The sequence below is a fragment of the Panulirus ornatus genome, chromosome 43 (assembly GCF_036320965.1).
Source record: "Panulirus ornatus isolate Po-2019 chromosome 43, ASM3632096v1, whole genome shotgun sequence".
Taxonomy (NCBI): domain Eukaryota; kingdom Metazoa; phylum Arthropoda; class Malacostraca; order Decapoda; family Palinuridae; genus Panulirus; species Panulirus ornatus.
In genome coordinates, this window is record NC_092266.1 from 15,846,708 (window position 1) to 15,870,206 (window position 23,499).

Below are 23,499 nucleotides of genomic sequence, written 5' to 3' on the forward strand. Positions count from 1 at the left end.
AGAGTTGATAGAGATGCTCTGTGGAAGGTATTAAGAATATATGGTGTGGGAGGCAAGTTGTTAGAAGCAGTGAAAAGTTTTTATCGAGGATGTAAGGCATGTGTACGTGTAGGAAGAGAGGAAAGTGATTGGTTCTCGGTGAATGTAGGTTTGCGGAAGGGGTGTGTGATGTCTCCATGGTTGTTTAATTTGTTTATGGATGGGGTTGTTAGGGAGGTGAATGCAAGAGTTTTGGAAAGAGGGGCAAGTATGAAGTCTTGTGGATGAGAGAGCTTGGGAAGTGAGTCAGTTGTTGTTCGCTGATGATACAGCGCTGGTGGCTGATTCATGTGAGAAACTGCAGAAGCTGGTGACTGAGTTTGGTAAAGTGTGTGAAAGAAGAAAGTTAAGAGTAAATGTGAATAAGAGCAAGGTTATTAGGTACAGTAGGGTTGAGGGTCAAGTCAATCGGGAGGTAAGTTTGAATGGAGAAAAACTGGAGGAAGTAAAGTGTTTTAGATATCTGGGAGTGGATCTGGCAGCGGATGGAAGCATGGAAGCGGAAGTGGATCATAGGGTGGGGGAGGGGGCGAAAATCCTGGGAGCCTTGAAGAATGTGTGGAAGTCAAGAACATTATATTGGAAAGCAAAAATGGGTATGTTTGAAGGAATAGTGGTTCCAACAATGTTGTATGGTTGCGAGGCGTGGGCTATGGATAGAGTTGTGCGCAGGAGGATGGGTGTGCTGGAAATGAGATGTTTGAGGACAATATGTGGTGTGAGGTGGTTTGATCGAGTAAGTAACGTAAGGGTAAGAGAGACGTGTGGAAATAAAAAGCGCGTGGTTGAGAGAGCAGAAGAGGGTGTTTTGAAATGGTTTGGGCACATGGAGAGAATGAGTGAGGAAAGATTGACCAAGAGGATATATGTGTCGGAGGTGGAGGGAGCGAGGAGAAGTGGGAGACAAAATTGGTGGTGGAAAGATGGAGTGAAAAAGATTTTGTGTGATCGGGGCCTGAACGTGCAGGAGGGTGAAAGGAGGGCAAGGAATAGAGTGAATTGGATCGATGTGGTATACCGGGGTTAATGTGCTGTCAGTGGATTGAATCAGGGCATGGGAAGCGTCTGGGGTAAACCATGGAAAGCTGTGTAGGTATGTATATTTGCGTGTGTGGACGTATGTTTATACATGTGTATGGGGGTGGGTTGGGCCATTTCTTTCGTCTGTTTCCTTGCGCTACCTCGCAAACGTGGGAGACAGCGACAAAAAAAAAAAATATATATATATATGAAAGCCGGCAAGTCAGCAGGTTTGGATGGTATTGCAGTGGAATTTATTAAAAAAGATGGTGGCTGTATTATTGACTGGTTGGTAAGGTTATTTAATGTATGTATGACTCATGATGAGGTGCCTGAGGATTGGCAGAATGCATGCATAGTGCCATTGTACAAAGGCAAAGGGGATAAGAGTGAGTGCACAAATTACAGAGGTATAAGTTTGTTGAGTATTCCTGGTAAATTATATGGGAGGGTATTGATTGAGAGGGTGAAGGCATGTACAGAGCATCATATTAGGGAAGAGCAGTGTGGTTTCAGAAGTGGTAGAGGATGTGTGGATCAGGTGTTAGCTTTGAAGAATGTATGTGAGAAATACTTAGAAAAGCAAATGGATTTGTATGTAGCATTTATGGATCTGGAGAAGGCATATTATAGAGTTGATAGAGATGCTCTGTGGAAGGTATTAAGAATATATGATGTGGGAGGCAAGTTGTTAGAAGCAGTGAAAATTTTTTATCGAGGATGTAAGGCATGTGTACGTGTAGGAAGAGAGGAAAGTGATTGGTTCTCAGTGAATGTAGGTTTGCGGCAGGGGTGTGTGATGTCTCCATGGTTGTTTAATTTGTTTATGGATGGGGTTGTTAGGGAGGTGAATGCAAGGTTTTGGAAAGAGGGGCAAGTATGAAGTCTGTTGGGGATGAGAGAGCTTAGGAAGTGAGTCAGTTGTTGTTCGCTGATGATACAATGCTGGTGGCTGATTCATGTGAGAAACTGCAGAAGCTGGTGACTGAGTTTGGTAAAGTGTGTGAAAGAAGAAAGTTGAGAGTAAATGTGAATAAGAGCAAGGTAATTAGGTACAGTAGGGTTGAGGATGAAGTCAATTGGGAGATAAGTTTGAATGGAGAAAAACTGGAGGAAGTAAAGTGTTTTAGATATCTGGGAGTGGATCTGGCAGCGGATGGAACCATGGAAGCGGAAGTGGATCATAGGGTGGGGGAGGGGGCGAAAATCCTGGGAGCCTTGAAGAATGTGTGGAAGTCGAGAACATTATCTCGGAAAGCAAAAATGGGTATGTTTGAAGGGATAGTGGTTCCAACAATGTTGTATGGTTGCGAGGCGTGGGCTATGGATAGAGTTGTGCGCAGGAGGATGGATGTGCTGGAAATGAGATGTTTGAGGACAATGTGTGGTGTGAGGTGGTTTGATCGAGTAAGTAACGTAAGGGTAAGAGAGATGTTTGGAAACAAAAAGAGTGTGGTTGAGAGAGGAGAAGAGGGTGTTTTGAAATGGTTTGGGCACATGGAGAGAATGAGTGAGGAAAGATTGACCAAGAGGATATATGTGTCGGAGGTGGAGGGAACGAGGAGAAGTGGGAGACCAAATTGGAGGTGGAAAGATGGAGTGAAAAAGATTTTGTGTGATCGTGGCCTGAACATGCAGGAGGGTGAAAGGAGGGCAAGGAATAGAGTGAATTGGATCTTATGTGGTATACCAGGGTGGACGTGCTGTCAGTGGATTTAATCAGGGCCTGTGAAGCGTCTGGGGTAAACCATGGAAAGCTGTGTAGGTATGTATATTTGCGTGTGTGGACGTATGTATATACAAGTGTATGGGGGTGGGTTGGGCCATTTCTTTCATCTGTTTCCTTGCGCTATCTCGCAAACGCGGGAGACAACGACAAAAAAAAATATATATATATATATATATATATTATTTTTTTTTTATTATACTTTGTCGCTGTCTCCCGCGTTTGCAAGGTAGTGCAAGGAAACAGACGAAAGAAATGGCCCAACCCCCCTCCATACACATGTATATACATACGTCCACACACGCAAATATACATACCTACACAGCTTTCCATGGTTTACCCCAGACGCTTCACATGCCTTGATTCAACCCACTGACAGCACGTCAACCCCGGTATACCACATCGCTCCAATTCACTCTATTCCTTGCCCTCCTTTCACCCTCCTGCATGTTCAGGCCCCGATCACACAAAATCTTTTTCACTCCATCCTTCCACCTCCAATTTGGTCTCCCTCTTCTCCTTGTTCCCTCCACCTCCGACACATATATCCTCTTGGTCAATCTTTCCTCACTCATCCTCTCCATGTGCCCAAACCACTTCAAAACACCCTCTTCTGCTCTCTCAACCACGCTCTTTTTATTTCCACACATCTCTCTTACCCTTACGTTACTCACTCGATCAAACCACCTCACACCACACATTGTCCTCAAACATCTCATTTCCAGCACATCCATCCTCCTGCGCACAACTCTATCCATAGCCCACACCTCGCAACCATACAACATTGTTGGAACCACTATTCCTTCAAAGATACCCATTTTTGCTTTCCGAGATAATGTTCTCGACTTCCACACATTCTTCAAGGCCCCCAGAATTTTCGCCCCCTCCCCCACCCTATGATCCACTTCCGCTTCCATGGTTCCATCCGCTGCCAGATCCACTCTCAGATATCTAAAACACTTTACTTCCTCCAGTTTTTCTCCATTGAAACTTACCTCCCAATTGACTTGACCCTCAACCCTACTGTACCTAATATATATATTTATTTTTATTTATTTTGCTTTGTCGCTGTCTCCCGCGTTAGCGAGGTAGCGCAAGGAAACAGACGCAAGAATTGCCCAACCCGCCCACATACACATGTATATACATACATGTCCACACACGCACAATATACATACCTATACATCTCAATGTACACATATATATACACACACACAAATATACATATATATACACATGTACATAATTCATACTGTCTGCCTTTATTTGTTCCCATCGCCACCTCGCCACACATGGAATAACAACCCCCTCCCCCCTCATGTGTGCGAGGTAGCGCTAGGAAAAACACCAAAGGCCCCATTCGTTCACACTCAGTCTCTAGCTGTCATGTAATAATGCACCAAAACCACAGCTCCCTTTCCACATCCAGGCCCCACACACTTTGCATGGTTTACCCCAGACGCTTCACATGCCCTGGTTCAGTCCATTGACAGCACGTTGACCCCGGTATACCACATCGTTCCAATTCACTCTATTCCTTGCGCGCCTTTCTTCCTCCTGCATGTTCAGGACCCTGATCACTCAAAATCTTTTTCACTCCATCTTTCCACCTCCAATTTGGTCTCCCACTTCTCCTCGTTCCCTCCACCTCTGACACATATATCCTCTTGGTCAATCTTTCCCCACTCATTCTTTCCATGTGACCAAACCATTTCAAAACACCCTCTTCTGCTCTCTCAACCACACTCTTTTTATTTCCACACATCTCTCTCACCCTTACATTACTTACTCGATCAAACCACCTCACACCACATATTGTCCTCAAACATCTCATTTCCAGCACATCCACCCTCCTGCGCACAACTCTATCCATAGCCCACGCCTCGCAACCATACAACATTGTTGGAACCACTATTCCTTCAAACATACCCATTTTTGCTTTCCGAGATAATGTTCTCGACTTCCAAACATTCTTCAAGGCTCCCAGAATTTTCGCCCCCTCCCCCACCCTATGACTTACTTCCGCTTCCATGGTTCCATCCGCTGCCAGATCCACTCCCAGGTATCTAAAACACTTCACTTCCTCCAGTTTTTCTCCATTTAAACTTACCTCCCAATTGACTTGACCCTCAACCCTTCTGTACCTAATAACCTTGCTCTTATTCACATTTACTCTTAACTTTCTTCTTTCACACACTTTACCAAACTCAGTCACCAGCTTCTGCAGTTTCTCACAGTTTCTCACACGAATCAGCCACCAGCGCTATATCATCTGCGAAGAATAACTGACTCACTTACCAAGCTTTCTCATCCATAACAAACTGCATGCTTGCCCCTCTTTCCAAAACTCTTGCATTCACCTCCCTAACAACCCCATCCATAAACAAATTAAACAACCATGGAGACATCACACACCCCTGCCGGAAACCAACATTCACTGAGAACCAATCACTTTCCTCTCTTTCTGCACGTACACATGCCTTACATCCTCGATAGAAACTTTTCACTACTTTTAACAACTTGCCTCCCACACCATATATTCTTTATTCCTTCTACAGAGCATCTCTATCAACTCTATCATATCCTTTCTTCAGATCCATAAATACTACATACAAATCCATTTGCTTTTCTAAGTATTTCTCATATACATTCTTCAAAGGAAACACCTGATCCACACATCCTCTACCACTTCTGAAACCACATTGCTCTTCCCCAATCTGATGCTCTGTACATACCTTTACCCTTAATCAATACTCTCCCATATAATTTCCCAGGAATACTCAACAAACTTATACCTCTGTAATTTGAGCACTCACTTTTATCCCCTTTGCCTTTGTACAGTTGCACTATGCGAGCATTCCGGCAATCCTCAGGCACCTCACCATGAGTCATACATACATTAAATAACCTTACCAACCAGTCAAGAATACAGTCACCCCCTTTTTTAATAAATTCCACTGCAATACCATCAAAACCCGCTGCCTTGACGGCTTTCGTCTTCCGCAAAGCTTTTACTACCTCCTCTCTGTTTACCAAATCATTCTCCCTAACCCTCTCACTTTGCACACCACCTTGACCAAAACACCCTATATCTGCTACTCTATCATCAAACACATTCAACAAACCTTCAAAATACTCACTCCATCTCCTTCCCACATCACCACTACTTGTTATCACCTCCCCATGAACCTTCTTTACTGATGTTCCCATTTGTTCCCTTGTCTTACGCACTTTATTTACCTCCTTCCAAAACATCTTTTTATTCTCCCTAAAATCTAATGAGATTCTCTTTCACCCCAACTCTCATTTGCCCTCTTTTTCACCTCTTGCACCTTTCTCTTGACCTCCTGCCTCTTTCTTTTTATACATCTCCCACTCATATGCGTTATTTTCCTGGAAATATCGTCCAAATGCCTCTCTCTTCTCTTTCAGTAGTAATCTTACTTCTTCATCCCACCACTCACAACCCTTTCCAATCTGCCCACCTCCCATGCTTCTCTTGCCACAAGCATCCCTTGCGCAAGCCATCACTGCTTTCCTAAATACATTCCATTCCTCCCCCACTCCCCTTATGTCCTTTGTTCTCACCTTTTTCCATTCTGTACTCAGTCTCCCCTGGTACTTCCTCACACAAGTTTCCTTCCCAAGCTCACTTACTCTCACCACTCTTTTCACCTCAACATTCTCTCTTCTTTTCTGAAAACCTCTACAAATCTTCACCTTCGCCTCCACAAGATAATGATCAGACATCCCTCCAGTTGCATTTGCTCTTCAGTAAAAGGCTTTTACACTATCCAACAGTTTTCCACCTGTACCATATTTTCTTAACACATCCCTAAAAGTATTGATTGCCTAAATAATGGGAATGAAAAGCATTTCAGTAATTGTTTATATTTTTCAGAAGGTCGAGGGTTGCTCTTGGAAACCATATGTACACATTTGAGGCAGCACCTAGATAGCCGTCTAGAACTGGTGTTTTGTGGAGATGTGCTCTCAGATATTGTCATTCTCACTCACAAACATGTCAAGAGATTTCCTCACAACAAGGTATGATTTTATTTATTTACGCTATAACAATTGGGGACATTAAAGTATTTAAATAACTGCTTTGATTCTAGGCATATGATTTCTAGGTTCTGATTTTATGTGAAGAGAAGCCCTGTAGCCTATGGGACTCTGAAAGTAACAACTAACTCTCCTTGAATTAGAATCACCCTCAAGACCCTATAGCTTAGGAACTATTGAAATTAGGGGAATCAATTTTATTAAAAGATTCTAAGGCCTGTTTGTGTAACTGACAGTGAGATTGTCTCTCTTAAATTTTCATTACTGTTATGTTGACCAATCCTGATGGGCTCAAGTAGTCATCTCTGCCAGCTAACAGTGATAAACTTGCAATTTTTTGGAGGGGCTTATCTATATATGTATCTGTATCTCTGATGCCCAGTCTCTCCATGAACTTCCAAGAAGGGGGTGGCCTTGGTAAAAGAGTCTTTACTTATCCCTATCCTTTCAGTATCCTCATCTTACCCAACCAGACTCTAAACTTTCCATCTCCAGTGGACAACCTTGTCAGAACTTACATTTTGCACACTAACACTGCCCATGAGAACTGCATGGAGCACACTAGATGACTTGTTCTAATTAGCACTCCACCTGGTTTACCCTGTAGACTGCCTGTCCTGCATTCTTTCCACTTGCCCATACCACCTCAAAGTCTAATGTTTCACTCATATTACCACTCCAGAATTCATTTCCTTCACATTCCTTGCCAAACCAAATCTCTTATACACCCCTTCATTACTTTCTTGACTCCATTAAGTCATGCCACATGCTCTTCTCAGATAACTTGTTTCCACAGCCTGGGTATCTGACCACTATTACTCATCCCATGTCCATGTTTTGGCTGCATAGACCAGGGTTGATAGGACAATGCCATCCCTCAATCCTTTCTTCACTGCTATGCTTACATCTCTACCCTTCATTATTCTATTAAGGGACTCAATGACTCTCCTATCCTGTATTGCTCACCCCCTTGTCTTGCATTTCTGTATCACTAAATTTACCCAAGATAGCTCCTAAATAGTTAAGTTCTGTCATCTCTTCCAGTCTCATCCTCCATATATTATAACACGGTTTAGTACACTCTCTTCTCTCACTCTTTAGGGCTTTACAAAATCTATACTATCTGTCTATATCTCTGATGCCTGTTCCTGTTCATTCAGGAACTCTCTCAAGGGGATGTCCACAGCAAAAGAGTCTCCATAGCTTGCGAACTCCAGTCCTGCTTTTTAGATTTTAGTACCTCATCCTTAACAAGCCATTAGCAGGGGCAATTCTAGTGGTGTTTCCACAGGTTTTCACCTAATGTTCCTACCCACTGTTTCTACCTACTGTGTCTGCCTAATGTTTCAACCTATTACTTTTACCACTTTTACTACTTCTGCCTAATGCTCCTGTTTAAATTTCCTACCTACTACCTCTATCCATTCCTCCAACCATCTTGCCAAAAGGCAAAGCTAGCTCATAGTGCCCACCACAGGAAAAATCTAGAATTACAAAGAGTGAGTTGTGTAAGTTAAGCGTTGTCAAGTGTTATGTGTGACAAGGAGAGATTGTTTGTGTACAGAGTGCCAGCAGTCCGCATGTGGGTGAGGCAGAAAGAAAAGACAGAGGAATGCAACATAACAGCTACTGAAGTGCTGGCTCACTATGCAGCCATCATGAACCCTTCCAATACTCAGGCAGGTTGTATTGGTAATATACCTCCCTGGATGGTGGTTGCCTGCCAACTACTACCTGCACGTACTTGTGTATGGCCCTCTTTTAGAACTGGGTATTCTCATTCACCAGTCCTTTTTCAGCACACAATTCCTAAAGCTGTTCACCATTTCCATTCATAATGCTGAATACCCAGTGCTCCTCAGTTATTCCCTCAACTGAATATCATACTCATACTCTGTTTCCCTTCAAACACCAATAATGTACTTTTGCTCACATATACCTTCAGTCGCCCTTGCTTATACACTTCATAGAACATTCTGTATAACCTTTTGCAACTCATCTTCACTCGCAGCAAACAACACAATATCATCCATAGTAAGGGTTGTCACTTGACACCATACCTTACCACCACACTCCATCTCAGCACCCCTTTTCCATAGTTTCATTTTTACCTCTTATATCACTCCATTCACGTACATATATGTTGAAAAGCCATGGTGACATCATGCAGACCTGCCTTATACCTACATGTTTACCAAAACTTTTGCTCAACTCTCCATCCACCCTTATGCATGCATTTCCTCTTTTGTAGAAGGTTTTCAAACCATCCAGTAGTTGTCCCCTACACTAAACTCATCCAATAAAGCATTCCATTCAAATCTGTCTACTATGTGCAACTGGGGTTTTGATCAGTACCATTGTTTATTATATATGCACAAGTGGCAGCTGTTCAAATCCTGCTGCTGGGGGATATTTTGTGTACTATGAAAGTGTGCATTCATAACATTATATTTGACTGCAACGGCTTCTTATCTTTCAGTAGATAATTCATTGATTTGTGTGATTTTAAAAGTCAAGAATATGTTTGCTGTTCTGAGATCAATTTTTTATGTTGATTCCAAAAACCACATCTATTTTTCTCAATCAGGTCAAATTTTCAAAATAAATCACTCAAAAAATTTTCATTTCCAGGTTTCATGGTAGTGAGTGGATTCATCTAGTGGAATAATGTAACTGCTATGTACATGCAGGCCTTGCAGGTTGTTCTTATAGATTTAAAGAAAGATACAAAATACGAAAATAGACTGACCAGGGATGAATGGCCTTTTCATGGACTTTTGCTTGTGCTTGGCTAACACCACATCCCATTTTAGACACTGGCAGTAATCAGCCAGGAAGTTGATGTCCCATCAGCCTTAATAGTGATCCTCCATTACCTGGATGTCTTTATGAAAATGTTCCCCGTGCTCTTCACTAAAGTCACCACAACTCTTTGGAAAATAATCCAGATGAGATCTGAGGAAGTGCATTTATACTGATATGCTCGTACCTAGTTGGCAGAAACTCTCCGTCAGCTCATCAATGGTTTTCTCATAATCTAGACTCTGGTATTTGCCCTGGAAGCTTGCAGTGATCGACTTCAGAGCCAGCCAAGCAGAGAGCTCAGTGGGATTCAATGCTTAATCGAAGTGGGCATCCTTAATGAGCTTTCTTATCTGAGGACCATTGGTCATTCCTCCTTCACTTTTTCCTGGCTTATACTAGGAAACTTCTGTTACAGAAAAGTAAATCCCCTGCCTTCTTTATCCAGTGTTTTCACAAAGCTCTTCATGAGGCCGCGTAGAATCTTGTGTGGTTCAACCAGAGGGTGTGACAGAACATTGTGTGAGCCTGGTTGTAATCCTTGTCTTGACAGCCACTCTCGTCAGATGTAATGCTGGTCATCTGCGCGGCTGTCCCACAGGCATATGAAGCATGGATACTTTGTCTACCCACCTTGAAGACCTAGGATGAGACCAACTACCTTGAGATCTCCGCAGATCAGTCAGTCATGGACCTTGTAGTAGAGAGCGGACAGCAGATGCTCCATGCTGTTGTGGGTCTCCCCCATTTCATCTGAGTGTGCGAGAGGGATTGAAGTGAACTTGTTGCCATTGCTCGGAAGGACTTCCTTGAGACTTCTAGTTGACAGATCAATGAAAAGTTTCCATTCTCTGAAGTCATATTTCAAACCCATTGATTTAGTCAGGTCAGCAATGCTGTTTTAGTAGACCAGGGAAGATGTCTCATCAAATGAAAAGAATTTTCGGAACTCTCTTGCAGTTTCTGTACCAGAAAAATGTCTCCGGTGCCAACAGACGTTTCTCACGAAGGCTTGAACCTAACAGCCGAGCAGACTCCTTGGACTGGTTCAAGGCTCGTGTGAGATCATTGAGCTTAGCTTGGCTCGGTGGCACTGGTTGGTCCTCCTCTCCTGGCTTGAATGTACCAGATTTACCTTCATCTGTCACAACTCCAGCCCTGGATTCAGACGACGATTCCATGTTGACATCAGGTTCAGGAACAGGAACACCTGTACCTTGGGGGATTGGTTTTATTGCTGATGGAACATCTGGATAATTGAACATGATACTTATTCTTGCGATTGATGTCTTGCAGATCTGTCATGCAGACATAACAGTCTGTGGTATGATCTTTCCCTTCCCTCGACACCATCGCAACACTAAGTGACATACTCTTCTTTGTTTTGTTCCTCCAATTTCCATAGGCTTTGAACACATATTTTGCAACAAAGATGGTTTGTCTTGGGCACCTAGTTTTACTCCAAAGTAAATGTGATATGACTTCTTCACAGAATGTGTAATTCTTGCTTTACAGTCTAAAAGAGTCATCTTTCCACAGATATAGCAGAGTCTGTCATGGGTGGTTCTTACACTTTCTTACACTATCAATTCATTGTAGTATCTTTTTAGATACTACTAATGCAAATGACTGGGAGATGTATGAAAGAAAGAGGCAGGAGGTCAAGAGAAAGGTGCAAGGGGTGAAAAAGAGGGTAAATGAGAGTTGGGGTGAGAGAGTATCATTAGATTTTAGGGAGAATAATGGTGAGGTGCCTGAGGATTGGCGGAATGCGTGCATAGTGCCATTGTACAAAGGCAAAGGGGATAAGAGTGAGTGCTCAAATTACAGAGGTATAAGTTTGTTGAGTATTCCTGGTAAATTATATGGGAAGGTATTGATTGAGAGGGTGAAGGCATGTACAGAGCATCAGATTGGGGAAGAGCAGTGTGGTTTCAGAAGTGGTAGAGGATGTGTGGATCAGGTGTTTGCTTTGAAGAATGTATGTGAGAAATACTTAGAAAAGCAAATGGATTTGTATGTAGCATTTATGGATCTGGAGAAGGCATATGATAGAGTTGATAGAGATGCTCTGTGGAAGGTATTAAGAATATATGGTGTGGGAGGCAAGTTGTTAGAAGCAATGAAAAGTTTTTATCGAGGATGTAAGGCATGTGTACGTGTAGGAAGAGAGAAAAGTGCTTGGTTCTCAGTGAATGTAGGTTTGCGGCAGGGGTGTATGATGTCTCCATGGTTGTTTAATTTGTTTATGGATGGGGTTGTTAGGGAGATGAATGCAAGAGTTTTGGAAAGAGGGGCAAGTATGAAGTCTGTTGTGGATGAGAGAGCTTGGGAAGTGAGTCAGTTGTTGTTCACTGATGATACAGCGCTGGTGGCTGATTCATGTGAGAAACTGCAGAAGCTGGTGACTGAGTTTGGTAAAGTGTGTGAAAGAAGAAAGTTAAGAGTAAACGTGAATAAGAGCAAGGTAATTAGGTACAGTAGGGTTGAGGGTCAAGTCAATTGAGAGGTAAGTTTGAATGGAGAAAAACTGGAGGAAGTAAAGTGCTTTAGATATCTGGGAGTGGATCTGGCAGCGGATGGAAGCATGGAAGCGGAAGTGGATCATAGGGTGGGGGAGGGGGCGAAAATTCTGGGAGCCTTGAAGAATGTGTGGAAGTCGAGAACATTATCTCGGAAAGCAAAAATGGGTATGTTTGAAGGAATAGTGGTTCCAACAATGTTGTATGGTTGCGAGGCGTGGGCTATGGATAGTGTTGTGCGCAGGAGGATGGATGTGCTGGAAATGAGATGTTTGAGGACGATGTATGGTGTGAGGTGGTTTGATCGAGTAAGTAACGTAAGGGTAAGAGAGATGTGTGGAAATAAAAAGAGCGTGGTTGAGAGAGCAGAAGAGGGTGTTTTGAAATGGTTTGGGCACATGGAGAGAATGAGTGAGGAAAGATTGACCAAGAGGATATATGTGTCGGAGGTGGAGGGAACGAGGAGAAGTGGGAGACCAAATTGGAGGTGGAAAGATGGAGTGAAAAAGATTTTGTGTGATTGGGGCCTGAACATGCAGGAGGGTGAAAGGAGGGCAAGGAATAGAGTGAATTGGATCGATGTGGTATACCGGGGTTGACGTGCTGTCAGTGGATTGAATCAGGGCATTTGAAGCGTCTGGGGTAAACCATGGAAAGCTGTGTAGGTATGTATATTTGCGTGTGTGGATGTATGTATATACATGTGTATGGGGGTGGGTTGGGCCATTTCTTTCGTCTGTTTCCTTGCGCTACCTCGCAAACGCGGGAGACAGCGGCAAAAAAAAAAAAAAACATGTTTTGGAAGGAGGTAAATAAAGTGTGTAAGACAAGGGAACAAATGGGAACATCAGTGAAAGGGGCAAATGGGGAGGTAATAACAAGTAGTGGCAATGTGAGAAGGAGATGGAGTGAGTATTTTGAAGGTTTGTTGAATGTGTTTGATGACAGAGTGGCAGATATAGGGTGTTTTGGCCAAGGTGGTGTGCAAAGTGAGAGGGTTAGGGAAAATGATTCGGTAAACAGAGAGGAGGTAGTAAAAGCTTAGCGGAAGATGAAAGCCAGCAAGGCAGCGGGTTTGGATGGTATTGCAGTGAAATTTATTAAAAAAGGGGGTGACTGTGTTGTTGACAGGTTGATAAGGTTATTTAATGTATGTATGACTCATGGTGAGGTGCCTGAGGACTGGTGGAATGCTTGCATAGTGCCATTGTACAAAGGCAAAGGGGATAAAAGTGAGTGCTCAAATTACAGAGGTATAAGATTGTTGAGTATTCCTGGTAAATTATATGGGGGGGTATTGATTGAGAGGGTGAAGGCATGTACAGAGCATGAGATTAGGGAAGAGCAGTGTGGTTTCAGAAGTGGTAGAGGATGTGTGGATCAGGTGTTTGCTTTGAAGAATGTATTTGAGAAATACTTAGAAAAACAAATGGATTTGTATGGAGCATGTATGGATCTGGAGAAGGCATATAATAGGGTTGATAGAGTTGCTCTGTAGAAGGTATTAAGAATATATGGTGTGGGAGGCAAGTTGTTAGAAGCAGTGAAAAGTTTTTATCGAGGATGTAAGGCATGTGTACAAGTAGGAAGAGAGTCAAGAGATTGGTTCTCAGTGAATGTCGGTTTGTGGCAGGGGTGTGTTTATGGATGGGGTTGTTAGGGAGGTGAATGCAAGAGTTTTGGAGAGAGGGGTAAGTATGCAGTCTGTTGTGGATGAGAGAGCTTGGGAAGTGAGTCAGTTGTTGTTCGCTGATGATACAGCACTGGTGGCTGATTCATGTGAGAAACTGCAGAAGCTGGTGACTGAGTTTGGTAAAGTTTGTGAAAGAAGAAAGTTGAGAGTAAATGTGAATAAGAGCAAGGTTATTAGGTATAGTAGGGTTGAGGATGAAGTCAATTGGGAGATAAGTTTGAATGGAGGAAAACTGGAGGAAGTGAAGTGTTTTAGATATCTGGAAGTGGATTTGGCAGCGGATGCAAGCGGAAGTGAGTCATAGGGTGGGGGAGGGGGCGAAAGTTCTGGGAGTGTTGAAAAATGTGTGGAAGGTGAGAATGTTATCTTGGAAAGCAAAAATGGGTATGTTTGAAGGAATAATGGTTCCGACAATGTTATATGATTGCGAGGCATGGGCTATAGATAGAGTTGTGCGGATGAGGGTGACTTTGCTGGAAATGAGATGTTTGAGGACTATATGTGATGTGAAGTGGTTTGATCGAGTAAGTAATGAAAGGGTAAGAGAGATGTGTGGTAATAAAAAGAGTGTGGTTGAGAGAGCAGAAGAGGGTGTTTTGAAATGGTTTGGTCACATGGAATAAAAAGAGTGTGGTTGAGAGAGCAGAAGAGGGTGGTTTGAAATGGTTTGGTCACATGGAGAGAATGAGTGAGGAAAGGTTGACAAAGAGGATATATGTGTCAGAGGTGGAGGGAACGAGGAGAAGTGGGAAACCAAATTGGTGGTGGAAAGATGGAGTGAAAAAGATTTTGAGTTATCAGGGCCTGAACATGCAGGAGGATGAAAGGCGTGCAAGGAGTAGAGTGAATTGGAACGATATGATATACCGGGGTCAACGTGCTGTCAGTGGATTGAACCAGGGCATGTGAAGCACCTGGGGTAAACCATGGAAAGTTGTGTGGGGCCTGGATGTGGAAAGGGAGCTGTGGTTTCAGTGCATTATTACATGACAGCTAGAGACTGAGTGTGAACGAATGGGGCCTTTGTTGTCTTTTCCTAGCGCTACCTCGCACTCATGTGGGGGGAAGGGGTTGTTATTCCATGGGTGGCGATGGGAATGAATAAAGGCAGACTATGAATTATGTACATGTGTATATATGTATATGCCTGTGTGTGCATATATATGTATACATTGAGATGTATAGGTATGTATATTTGCGTGTGTGGACGTGTATGTATATACATGTGTATGTGGGTGGGTTGGGCCATTCTTTCGTCTGTTTCCTTGCGCTACCTCGCTAATGCGGGAGACAGCGACAAAGCAAAATAAATAAATAAATGAATAAATATATATTTATATAAATGAAATGACAACCCCCTCCCCCCGCATGTGCGCAAGGTAGCGCTAGGAAAAGATAACAAAGGCCACATTCGTTCACACTCAGTCTCTTGCTGTGATGTATAATGCACTGAAACCACAGCTTCCTTTCCACATCCAGGCCCCACAAAACTTTCCATGGTTTACCCAGACGCTTCACATGCCCTGGTCCAATCCATTGATAGCACGTCGACCCCGGTATACCACATTGTTCCAATTCACTCTATTCCTTGCATGCCTTTCACCCTTCTGCATGTTCAGGCCCCGATCGCTCAAAATCTTTTTCACTCCATCTTTCCACCTCCAATTTGGTCTCCCACTTCTCGTTCCCTCCACCTTTAACACATACATCCTCTTTGTCAATCTTTCCTCACTCATTCTCTCCATGTGACCAAACCATTTCAAAACACCCTCTTCTGCTCTCTCAACCATACTCTCTGTATTACCGCACATCTCTCTTACCCTTTCATTACTTATTCGATCAAACCACCTCACACTGCACATTGTCCTCAAACATCTCATTTCCAACACATCCACCCTCCTCCGTACTACTCTATCTATAGCCCACGCCTCGCACCCATATAACATTGTTGGAACCACTATTCCTTCAAACATACCCATTTTTGCTTTCCGATATAATGTTCTCACCTTCCACACAGTTTTCAACACTCCCAGAGCTTTTGCCCCCTCCCCCACCCTGTGACTTACTTCCACAGTTCCATCTGCTGCCAAATCCACTCTCAGATATCTAAAACACTTCATTTCCTCCAGTTTTTCTCCATTCAAACTTACCTCCCAATTGACTTGTCCCTCAACCCTACTATATACCTTGCTCTTATTCACGTTTACTCTCAGCTTTCTTCTTTCACACACTTTACCATACTTAGTCACCAACCTCTGCAGTTTCTCACCTGAATCAGCCTCCAGCGCTGGATCATCAGCAAATGACAATTGACTCACTTCCCAAGCTCTCACATCCACAACAGACTGCATACTTGCCTCTCTCTCCAAAACTCTTGCATTCACCTCCCTAACAACCCCAACCATAAACAAATTAAACAACCATGTAGACATCATACACCCCTGCGCAAACTAACATTCACTGAGAACCAGTCACTTTCCTCTCTTCCTACTCATACACATGCCCTACATCTTCGATAAAAGATTTTCACTGCTTCTAACAACTTGCCTCCCACACGATATATTCTTAATAACTTATGCAGAGCATCTCTATCAACTCTTATCATATGCCTTTTCCAGATCCATAAATGCTACATACAAATCCATTTGCTTTTCTAAGTATTTCTCACATTTATTCTTCAAAGCAAACACCTGATCCACACATCCTGTACCACTTCTGAAACCACACTGCTCTTCCCCAATCTGATGCCCTGTACATGCTTTCACCCTCTCTATCAATATCCTCCCATATAATTTCCTAGGAATACTCAACAAACTTATACCTCTGTAATTTGAGCACTCACTTTTATCCCCTTTGCCTTTGTACAATGGCACTATGCATGCATTCTGCCAATCCTCAGGCACCTCACCATGAGTTATACATACATTAAGTATCCTTACCAACCAATCAATGGCAGTCACCCCCTTTTTTAATAAATTCCATTGCAATACCATTCATACCCACTGTCTTGCCAGCTTTCATCTTCTGCAAAGCTTTTACTACCTCCTCTCTGTTTACCAAATCGTCCTCCCTAGCCCTCTCACTTCACACACTACCTCGACCAAAACACCCTATATTTGCCACTCTATCATCTAATACATTCATCAAACCTTATAGTTATACAATACAAAATATCCCATTTCAGCACCTGTATAGTCATCTTGAGTTCATACTGACTTTATCGGATGGATATGATATGTTTACATTTACCTGCTTTTCATTGGTATTTTGAAATCCCATGCTGTTTCTTTCAGTACCATGGTACATCTTATTTTTGTTATGTTAGGAGAGACAAGGAATTACCTCATGTGAATCTGTAAGGACAACCATGCCAGAAAATAGAAATATTTCAGTATCCTGGTCCTGCGTGTCAAAGAAGGGAACAAAGAGGAGTGGAAGTTGGGGCTTGAAATATTCCCCGTTTTTATTACTTTCGAAAGTAAGAAACAGAGAAAAGAGCCAAATGAGAATCTATTTTCCTCTAAGGCTCGGTCATCTGTTCTGGACACTATCATGCTCATGCAGGAAATAGTGAACTCGTACAGACAAAAATTGTATTTATGTTGAAATTACCTGAAATCTGTATACTGTAAATACTGTATATAATTTCATCATTTTTTGAAAGATCTGCCAAGGGTTGAACAAGAATATTTTAGCCCTAGGACTCTGAAGTTCTTAGCCTAAAGATTGCTGATGTGCTGTATATGGCATGGAATGCCCTCAAAGTTGACTTGAGTGTGTCATCTACGATCCAGGGAATTAGAAAATCATGGCATGGAAAATAGTGAAGTAGTGAATCTGAAGCATCTTCTGACAACTCAAAGTTTTCACATCCTTCTTCCATATTTTTTTAACACAGCTGGTCAGTATTCATGAACTTGCAGTGGGAGATAGTACTTCAGTTTGCACTGGTTGGGCAGCAAAGAAAATGTATAATATGTAGATAAGAGGATATATGTGTCGGAGGTGGAGGGAACGAGGAGAAGAGGGAGACCAAATTGGAGGTGGAAAGATGGAGTGAAAAAGATTTTGTGTGATCGGGGCCTGAACATGCAGGAGGGTGAAAGGAGGGCAAGGAATAGAGTGAATTGGAGCGATGTGGTATACCGGGGTTGATGTGCTGTCAGTGGATTGAATCAGGGCATGTGAAGCGTCTGGGGTAAACCATGGAAAGCTGTGTAGGTATGTATATTTGCATGTGTGGACATATGTATATACATGTGTATGGGGGTGGGTTGGGCCATTTCTTTCGTCTGTTTCCTTGCGCTACCTCGCAAACGCGGGAGACAGCGACAAAGCCAAAAAAAAAAAAAAAAAAAAAAAGATTTATTGATATGCATAGATAATTATATTTAGATGTATATAAGCTAGGATATATTCCTCAAAGGCTCAGTCATCCTTTTTTGACCTTACCTCTCATGCAGGAAATGTATGAAAGAGGGAAAAATAAGTAATGGAACACACATAATTGGGAATTGATTGCATAGTGAGAGATGTATGTATTACTCTGTTTACTGTGATGGATGTTATCCCTGGGAGTGTTGCAGTCAGTGTTCATTCACTTGATAATCTCTCTATTGATGTGAGAAATGTGTTACTAAATTGATATTTATACCTTTTTTTTTCTTTCAGAAAAAAAATCTTTCATGTGCTACAATATAACTTAATAGAATAGAATTTTTTGAGAATTTTCAAATTTGCTACCATGAGGGCACACTAAATATCTAGATTAGCAACAGTCAGTTGGTTGATGTACTACATTTATCATAGTTTGGAAAAAAACCAATGGAAAACTGGTCAGGTCCCAAGGTTTATAAATTACATGTGTTATTAGAAATTAATGTATAATGAGAGCATCACTGAAATGAGATTACAATTTTGATATTGCATTTTCTGTTGTTTTTATTACAGCTACCAGCAACATTGCACCAGGATGTTGAAATGATAATGCTTACACTTTTTGATGTTGTGGTACAAGTCATTTTAACACTTGAGAGGTCTGCACCCAGTTCAGTAAGTATTTTACAGTTTCTGTTTTAACCTTTTGGAAATAATCTTACTGAAGAAGTGCTATGGTACAAGTAAGGGAGTAGAAATCGTTGGGGGTCCATTGAAGTAGCTTTATAGTGGTGATTGTAACAGTTTACAGTGGTATGTGAGTGATGTCTGTGGTTTGGTTGGTAGTGTTGCCAAGTTTTTTTTTAAGAATATTTATCTCATTTATTGTAAAGATGTTATTATCCTTCAAATGACACCCATCATCATTTGATGATCCTTTAAAGACGGCTTCCACCTTCATTTGATGATTTAACTTCTCCATATAGAGGTCTATATCATTGCTGGGAAGGTGCAGGAAATATTCTGCTCTCCTAAGTACCTCTCTAACCACCTTTATGATATGATGTATGGCTGTAAATATGCTGGTCTTTGGTCTTGCATTTGTAGTGACCCAGTGGAAAATAAGTTGATTGTTTAATGACTTAGGTGATGGGGAGGAACACCTGTGATTTGTATCACTTGGTGAGTTAAATGAAGAAAAACAATATGAGAAACAAAGGAATAAGTGAACTAACAAGTGGTTTTATGTAAGGAGGAATCAGGTCACCACCTTCACTCTTTGTTCGTGTAGGAGAGTCCTGTTTCCAGATCATTAATGCAGGTTGTATCCCCAGCTGATACCACTCTTTTATTTCTATTTTTGAAGCTAATCTTGATCCGTATGCATGAGGACATTGTTAAGACTGATCATTTCCTTAAGTAGGCTGGCTCAGAATGATTGGAAAACCAGAAATTAAGCAGGAAATGAATAGAAGATATATAGAAATATTTCAAAAGTATTATAATGGTAGCTGAGCAGAACAAACAAAGTTTAGAAACAGTAATTGCAATGTGTTGAAAAGTTCAGAAAATATATGATATAAAGGATGAGTTAAGAGCTGTCACCATAAGGATTAAACTTCTTACTCATGTCCACAAATAGGTAATTGCAGTGGTAAAGATTTTTCAGGTTGAGCAAGTGTTTCTCTAGAGAGTACGTTGAATGAACATGTCGCATCACTACCTTAAGATTCCTAGGAGTGGAAAACATTCATGGAAGTAGAATGAGTGACAGTTACAGTCAGTGATATAAGAATATTATTAACCTTAACCTTTTACTTAAGTGTTTTTGCATAGATTTACTTATTTCTAAATCATAGATTTTGTGTTGGGATTGAATAATGATTGAATTACATGAGTATACTTATATTGATTAGACACAAAGATCAAAAGTTTCTGTTAGTACAGTGAGAAAACAATGATACCACATGGAACCTGATACAATTATTAGAAACATACTGGACTATTCTGTGAATAACTTTTAATATGCACTCGACAGATATTATGATCCCTTACTTATTTAATTTTGGTCTTATTCAGACTTAAGTATTTTAATGTTTTCATGTGAGGTAGCCATTTTTATGGAGTATGCTTTATGAACAACTGACAAGTCAGTTAGCCTTAACCCCCGTACCCAATCATCAGATCGCCTTTTGGGGGTACTTGCTTGTGCTGAGATTCTTTTCATTTGTCTTTTGTCTTTAGTCATTAGTGACTTCACATCACCATGGGATAGTGCAGTTTGTGATCTTATGACCTAATTTTTGCTGGACATTTTGCTGTTTAGTGTGTTCTTTTAAACACATGATCAGAAAATGTCATCCACATATTTCATTGTTGACCAATCAGAATCATCATTTTTGTAGGTACCTGTATATAGGAGAAATATATGATATTCATAAATGTGGTATACTGGCAGCACTTCAAGGAGGGAGAGTTACTCATTGGTTGACTTTCAGATGTGTACACACATTTATGAGGTACCCCAATGATATATCTGGTATGGTAGAGAATGTAAAGAAAATGAGTTGTGGAGAGATGGAATGGGTGAAATGTAATGCTTTGGGGTGGATTGGGCATGTGGAAAAGATGCAAGACAGGGAGTTTACAAGAAGTGTATGTTAGTCTTAAAGAGGTTGGTGTGAGAGGATGACATGGGGAAATAGAGTGGAAGAGTGCTGGAGGGAGAGAAATGGGGGAAGAATGCATGGTGAATGCAAGGGACATATGTAAGGACAAGGATAAGTGGAAGCTTTTACTGTGGCCACCACCTTGATAGGATTTCCCAGAGGGAACTGTCATCAGAGGTATAGAATAGTTAGGTAGGGTAATTTTCACAAAGGGCCTCTGGTACTGCAACTTCCAAATTGATTTGACAGACCCTCTTCTTTGTTATGTTGGATTGTGAAGGGTTCCCTCTATATACAAAGTCTATTTGACCATCCAGACAGTGGATATTAGTAAGGCTTTTGAGTTACCACTGACTCATCAGAGGAGCAACAAAGCAGCTTGGTCCCATACTGAGCTTTGTAAGTAGACAAGCCTCCAAAACCAACTTAAGATAACTTCTAGTAAGTTTTGTTCACCAGGTTAAGGTATTGTTTTGGAGAGGGATTTTTTTTTTTCTTTTTTTTTTTACTGATTTAAGATTGTCACGTCCATTACAGAATTTGCATGTGATGTAGAAAGTGTTTTTTTTTTTTCCAGTCATGGACAAAAGTCCACATGAAGGCCAGAAATATAGAGAGGATTCTGAGAGGAGAAAAAGAAAAGACTAGGAGAAGTATTTATGAGAGGATGTAGAGAATACCAAAGCTTCAAGGTGTAGGGAAAGAAACAGTTATCAAAATAACCAACCCTTGAGTTGCCAATGGCCACACACCAATCATGTGATGCAGCAGCTTGCCAAGTATTGTATGGTCTAGCAAGTGTTAGGGACACACAAGCAGCCAGCTCCTGGGAGCAAAAACCAAAGTAATACCTATAAAAGAGAGAAAGTGAACCAACATTGACATAGGGCAAGAGGATCAAGTTTTGAATTTAGCCTGGGAGAGTTATGAGTCAGACCACTTTTGTCTCAACTGTGTTAAGTAAGGATGCAGAGCTAGAACCACCCCAGATGTGAGAACAGTACTCCATACAAGGACAAACCAGTCCTTTTTAATAAACAGAGCAACTGTTCTAAAGAAAAGAAGTTTCAACTGAAACAGGACTCCTAGTTTGTAAGAGGCAGACTTAGCTATTTCCGTAATGTGGCATTTCCAAGAAAGCACGGATTATGATTGATACCAAGTATGTTCATTGAGTCAAGAGGTGGAATTACAAGACCATCAAAGGAGAAAACAAAGAGTTGTTTGGAGTTTTTGTTAGAGATGGGAAGAAACTGGGTCTTGGAGGCATTAAACTGAGCTAGATTTTGTTATGATCTTAGAAATGCTTTTGTCTGTGTAACTATTTTGGCAGAAATGCTGTTTCACTCTGAGAAAGTGTTAAGTCATGCTATTTAATCTCTTTCCTATCTCAGTTGTAGGATGTATAAAGATGGCAGGATGATACTGAAGCAAGGGTGCAAGTGATGCCATGTGGTAATAGCTGTATGAAGCAGGCCTTGTGCATGGGTACATAATCTTGTTTTTTTTTTGTTTTTTTTTTACATTCTCCACACTGTCAGTATAACTGTCAGTCCAGAAGATCCACAGCGTCAGCTTGTTGAACAAGCAGTGATTTTAGTAACTTTCTCATTTATTCTATCAGAAATTCCTCTTTCTGTCAAAATTGTTTTGCAACTTAACATAATTCTTTTATTTCTTCTTAGAGCATATTTGTTGCATCATAAATATTTGGCAAAGGATTTGATTTTAAGAGAAAATCGAAGAATGATTTGGTAAACAGAGAAGAGATAGTGAAAGCTTTGCGGAAGATGAAAGCTGGCAAGGCGGTGGGTTTGGATGGTATTGCAGTGGGATTTATTAAAAAAGGGGGTGACTGTGTTGTTGACTGGTTGATGAGGATATTCAGTGTATGTATGGCTCATGGTGAAGTACCTTAGGATTAGCGGAATGCATGCATAGTGCTATTGTACAAAGGCAAAGGGGATAAAGTTGAGTGTTCAAATTGCAGAGGTATAAGTTTGTTGAGTATTCCTGGGAAATTATATGGGAGGGTATTGATTGAGAGGGTGAAGGCATGTACAGAGCATTAGATTGGGGAAGAGCAGTGTGGTTTCAGAAGTGGTAGAGGATGTGTGGATCAGGTGTTTGCTTTGAAGAATGTATGTTAGAAATACTTAGAAAAGAAAAACAAATGGATTTGTATGTAGCATGTATGGATCTGGAGAAGGGATATGGTAGAGATGATAGAGATGCTCTGTGGAAGGTATTAAGAGTATATGGGGTGGGAGGTAAGTTGTTAGAAGCATTGAACAGTTTTTATCGAGGATGTAAGGCATGTGTATGAGTAGGAAAAGAGGAAAGTGATTGGTTCTCAGTGAATGTCGGTTTGTGGTAGGGGTGCGTGATGTCTCCATGGTTGTTTAATTTGTTTCTGGATGGGGTTGTTAAGGATGTGAATGCAAGAGTTTTGGAAAGAGGGGCAAGTATGCTGTCTGTTGTGGATGAGAGGGCTTGGTAAGTGCGTCAGTTGTTGTTCGCTGATGATACAGTGCTGGTGGCTGATTCATGTGAGAAACTGCAGAAGCTGGTGACTGAGTTTGGTAA

At 41.5% G+C, this 23,499-nt stretch overlaps 1 protein-coding gene across 3 annotated transcripts in view; it reads left to right on the forward strand.

The window, feature by feature from the left end:
* Positions 1-23,499, forward strand: part of spg (dedicator of cytokinesis spg) — a 392,951-nt gene that overhangs the window by 165,560 nt on the left and 203,892 nt on the right. For all 3 annotated transcript variants that reach the window (XM_071687033.1, XM_071687034.1, XM_071687035.1), the window contains exons 20-21: positions 6,687-6,832; positions 18,818-18,919. In XM_071687033.1, the coding sequence (XP_071543134.1) occupies positions 6,687-6,832; positions 18,818-18,919 (248 nt within the window). The remainder of the gene's footprint in view (positions 1-6,686; positions 6,833-18,817; positions 18,920-23,499) is intronic.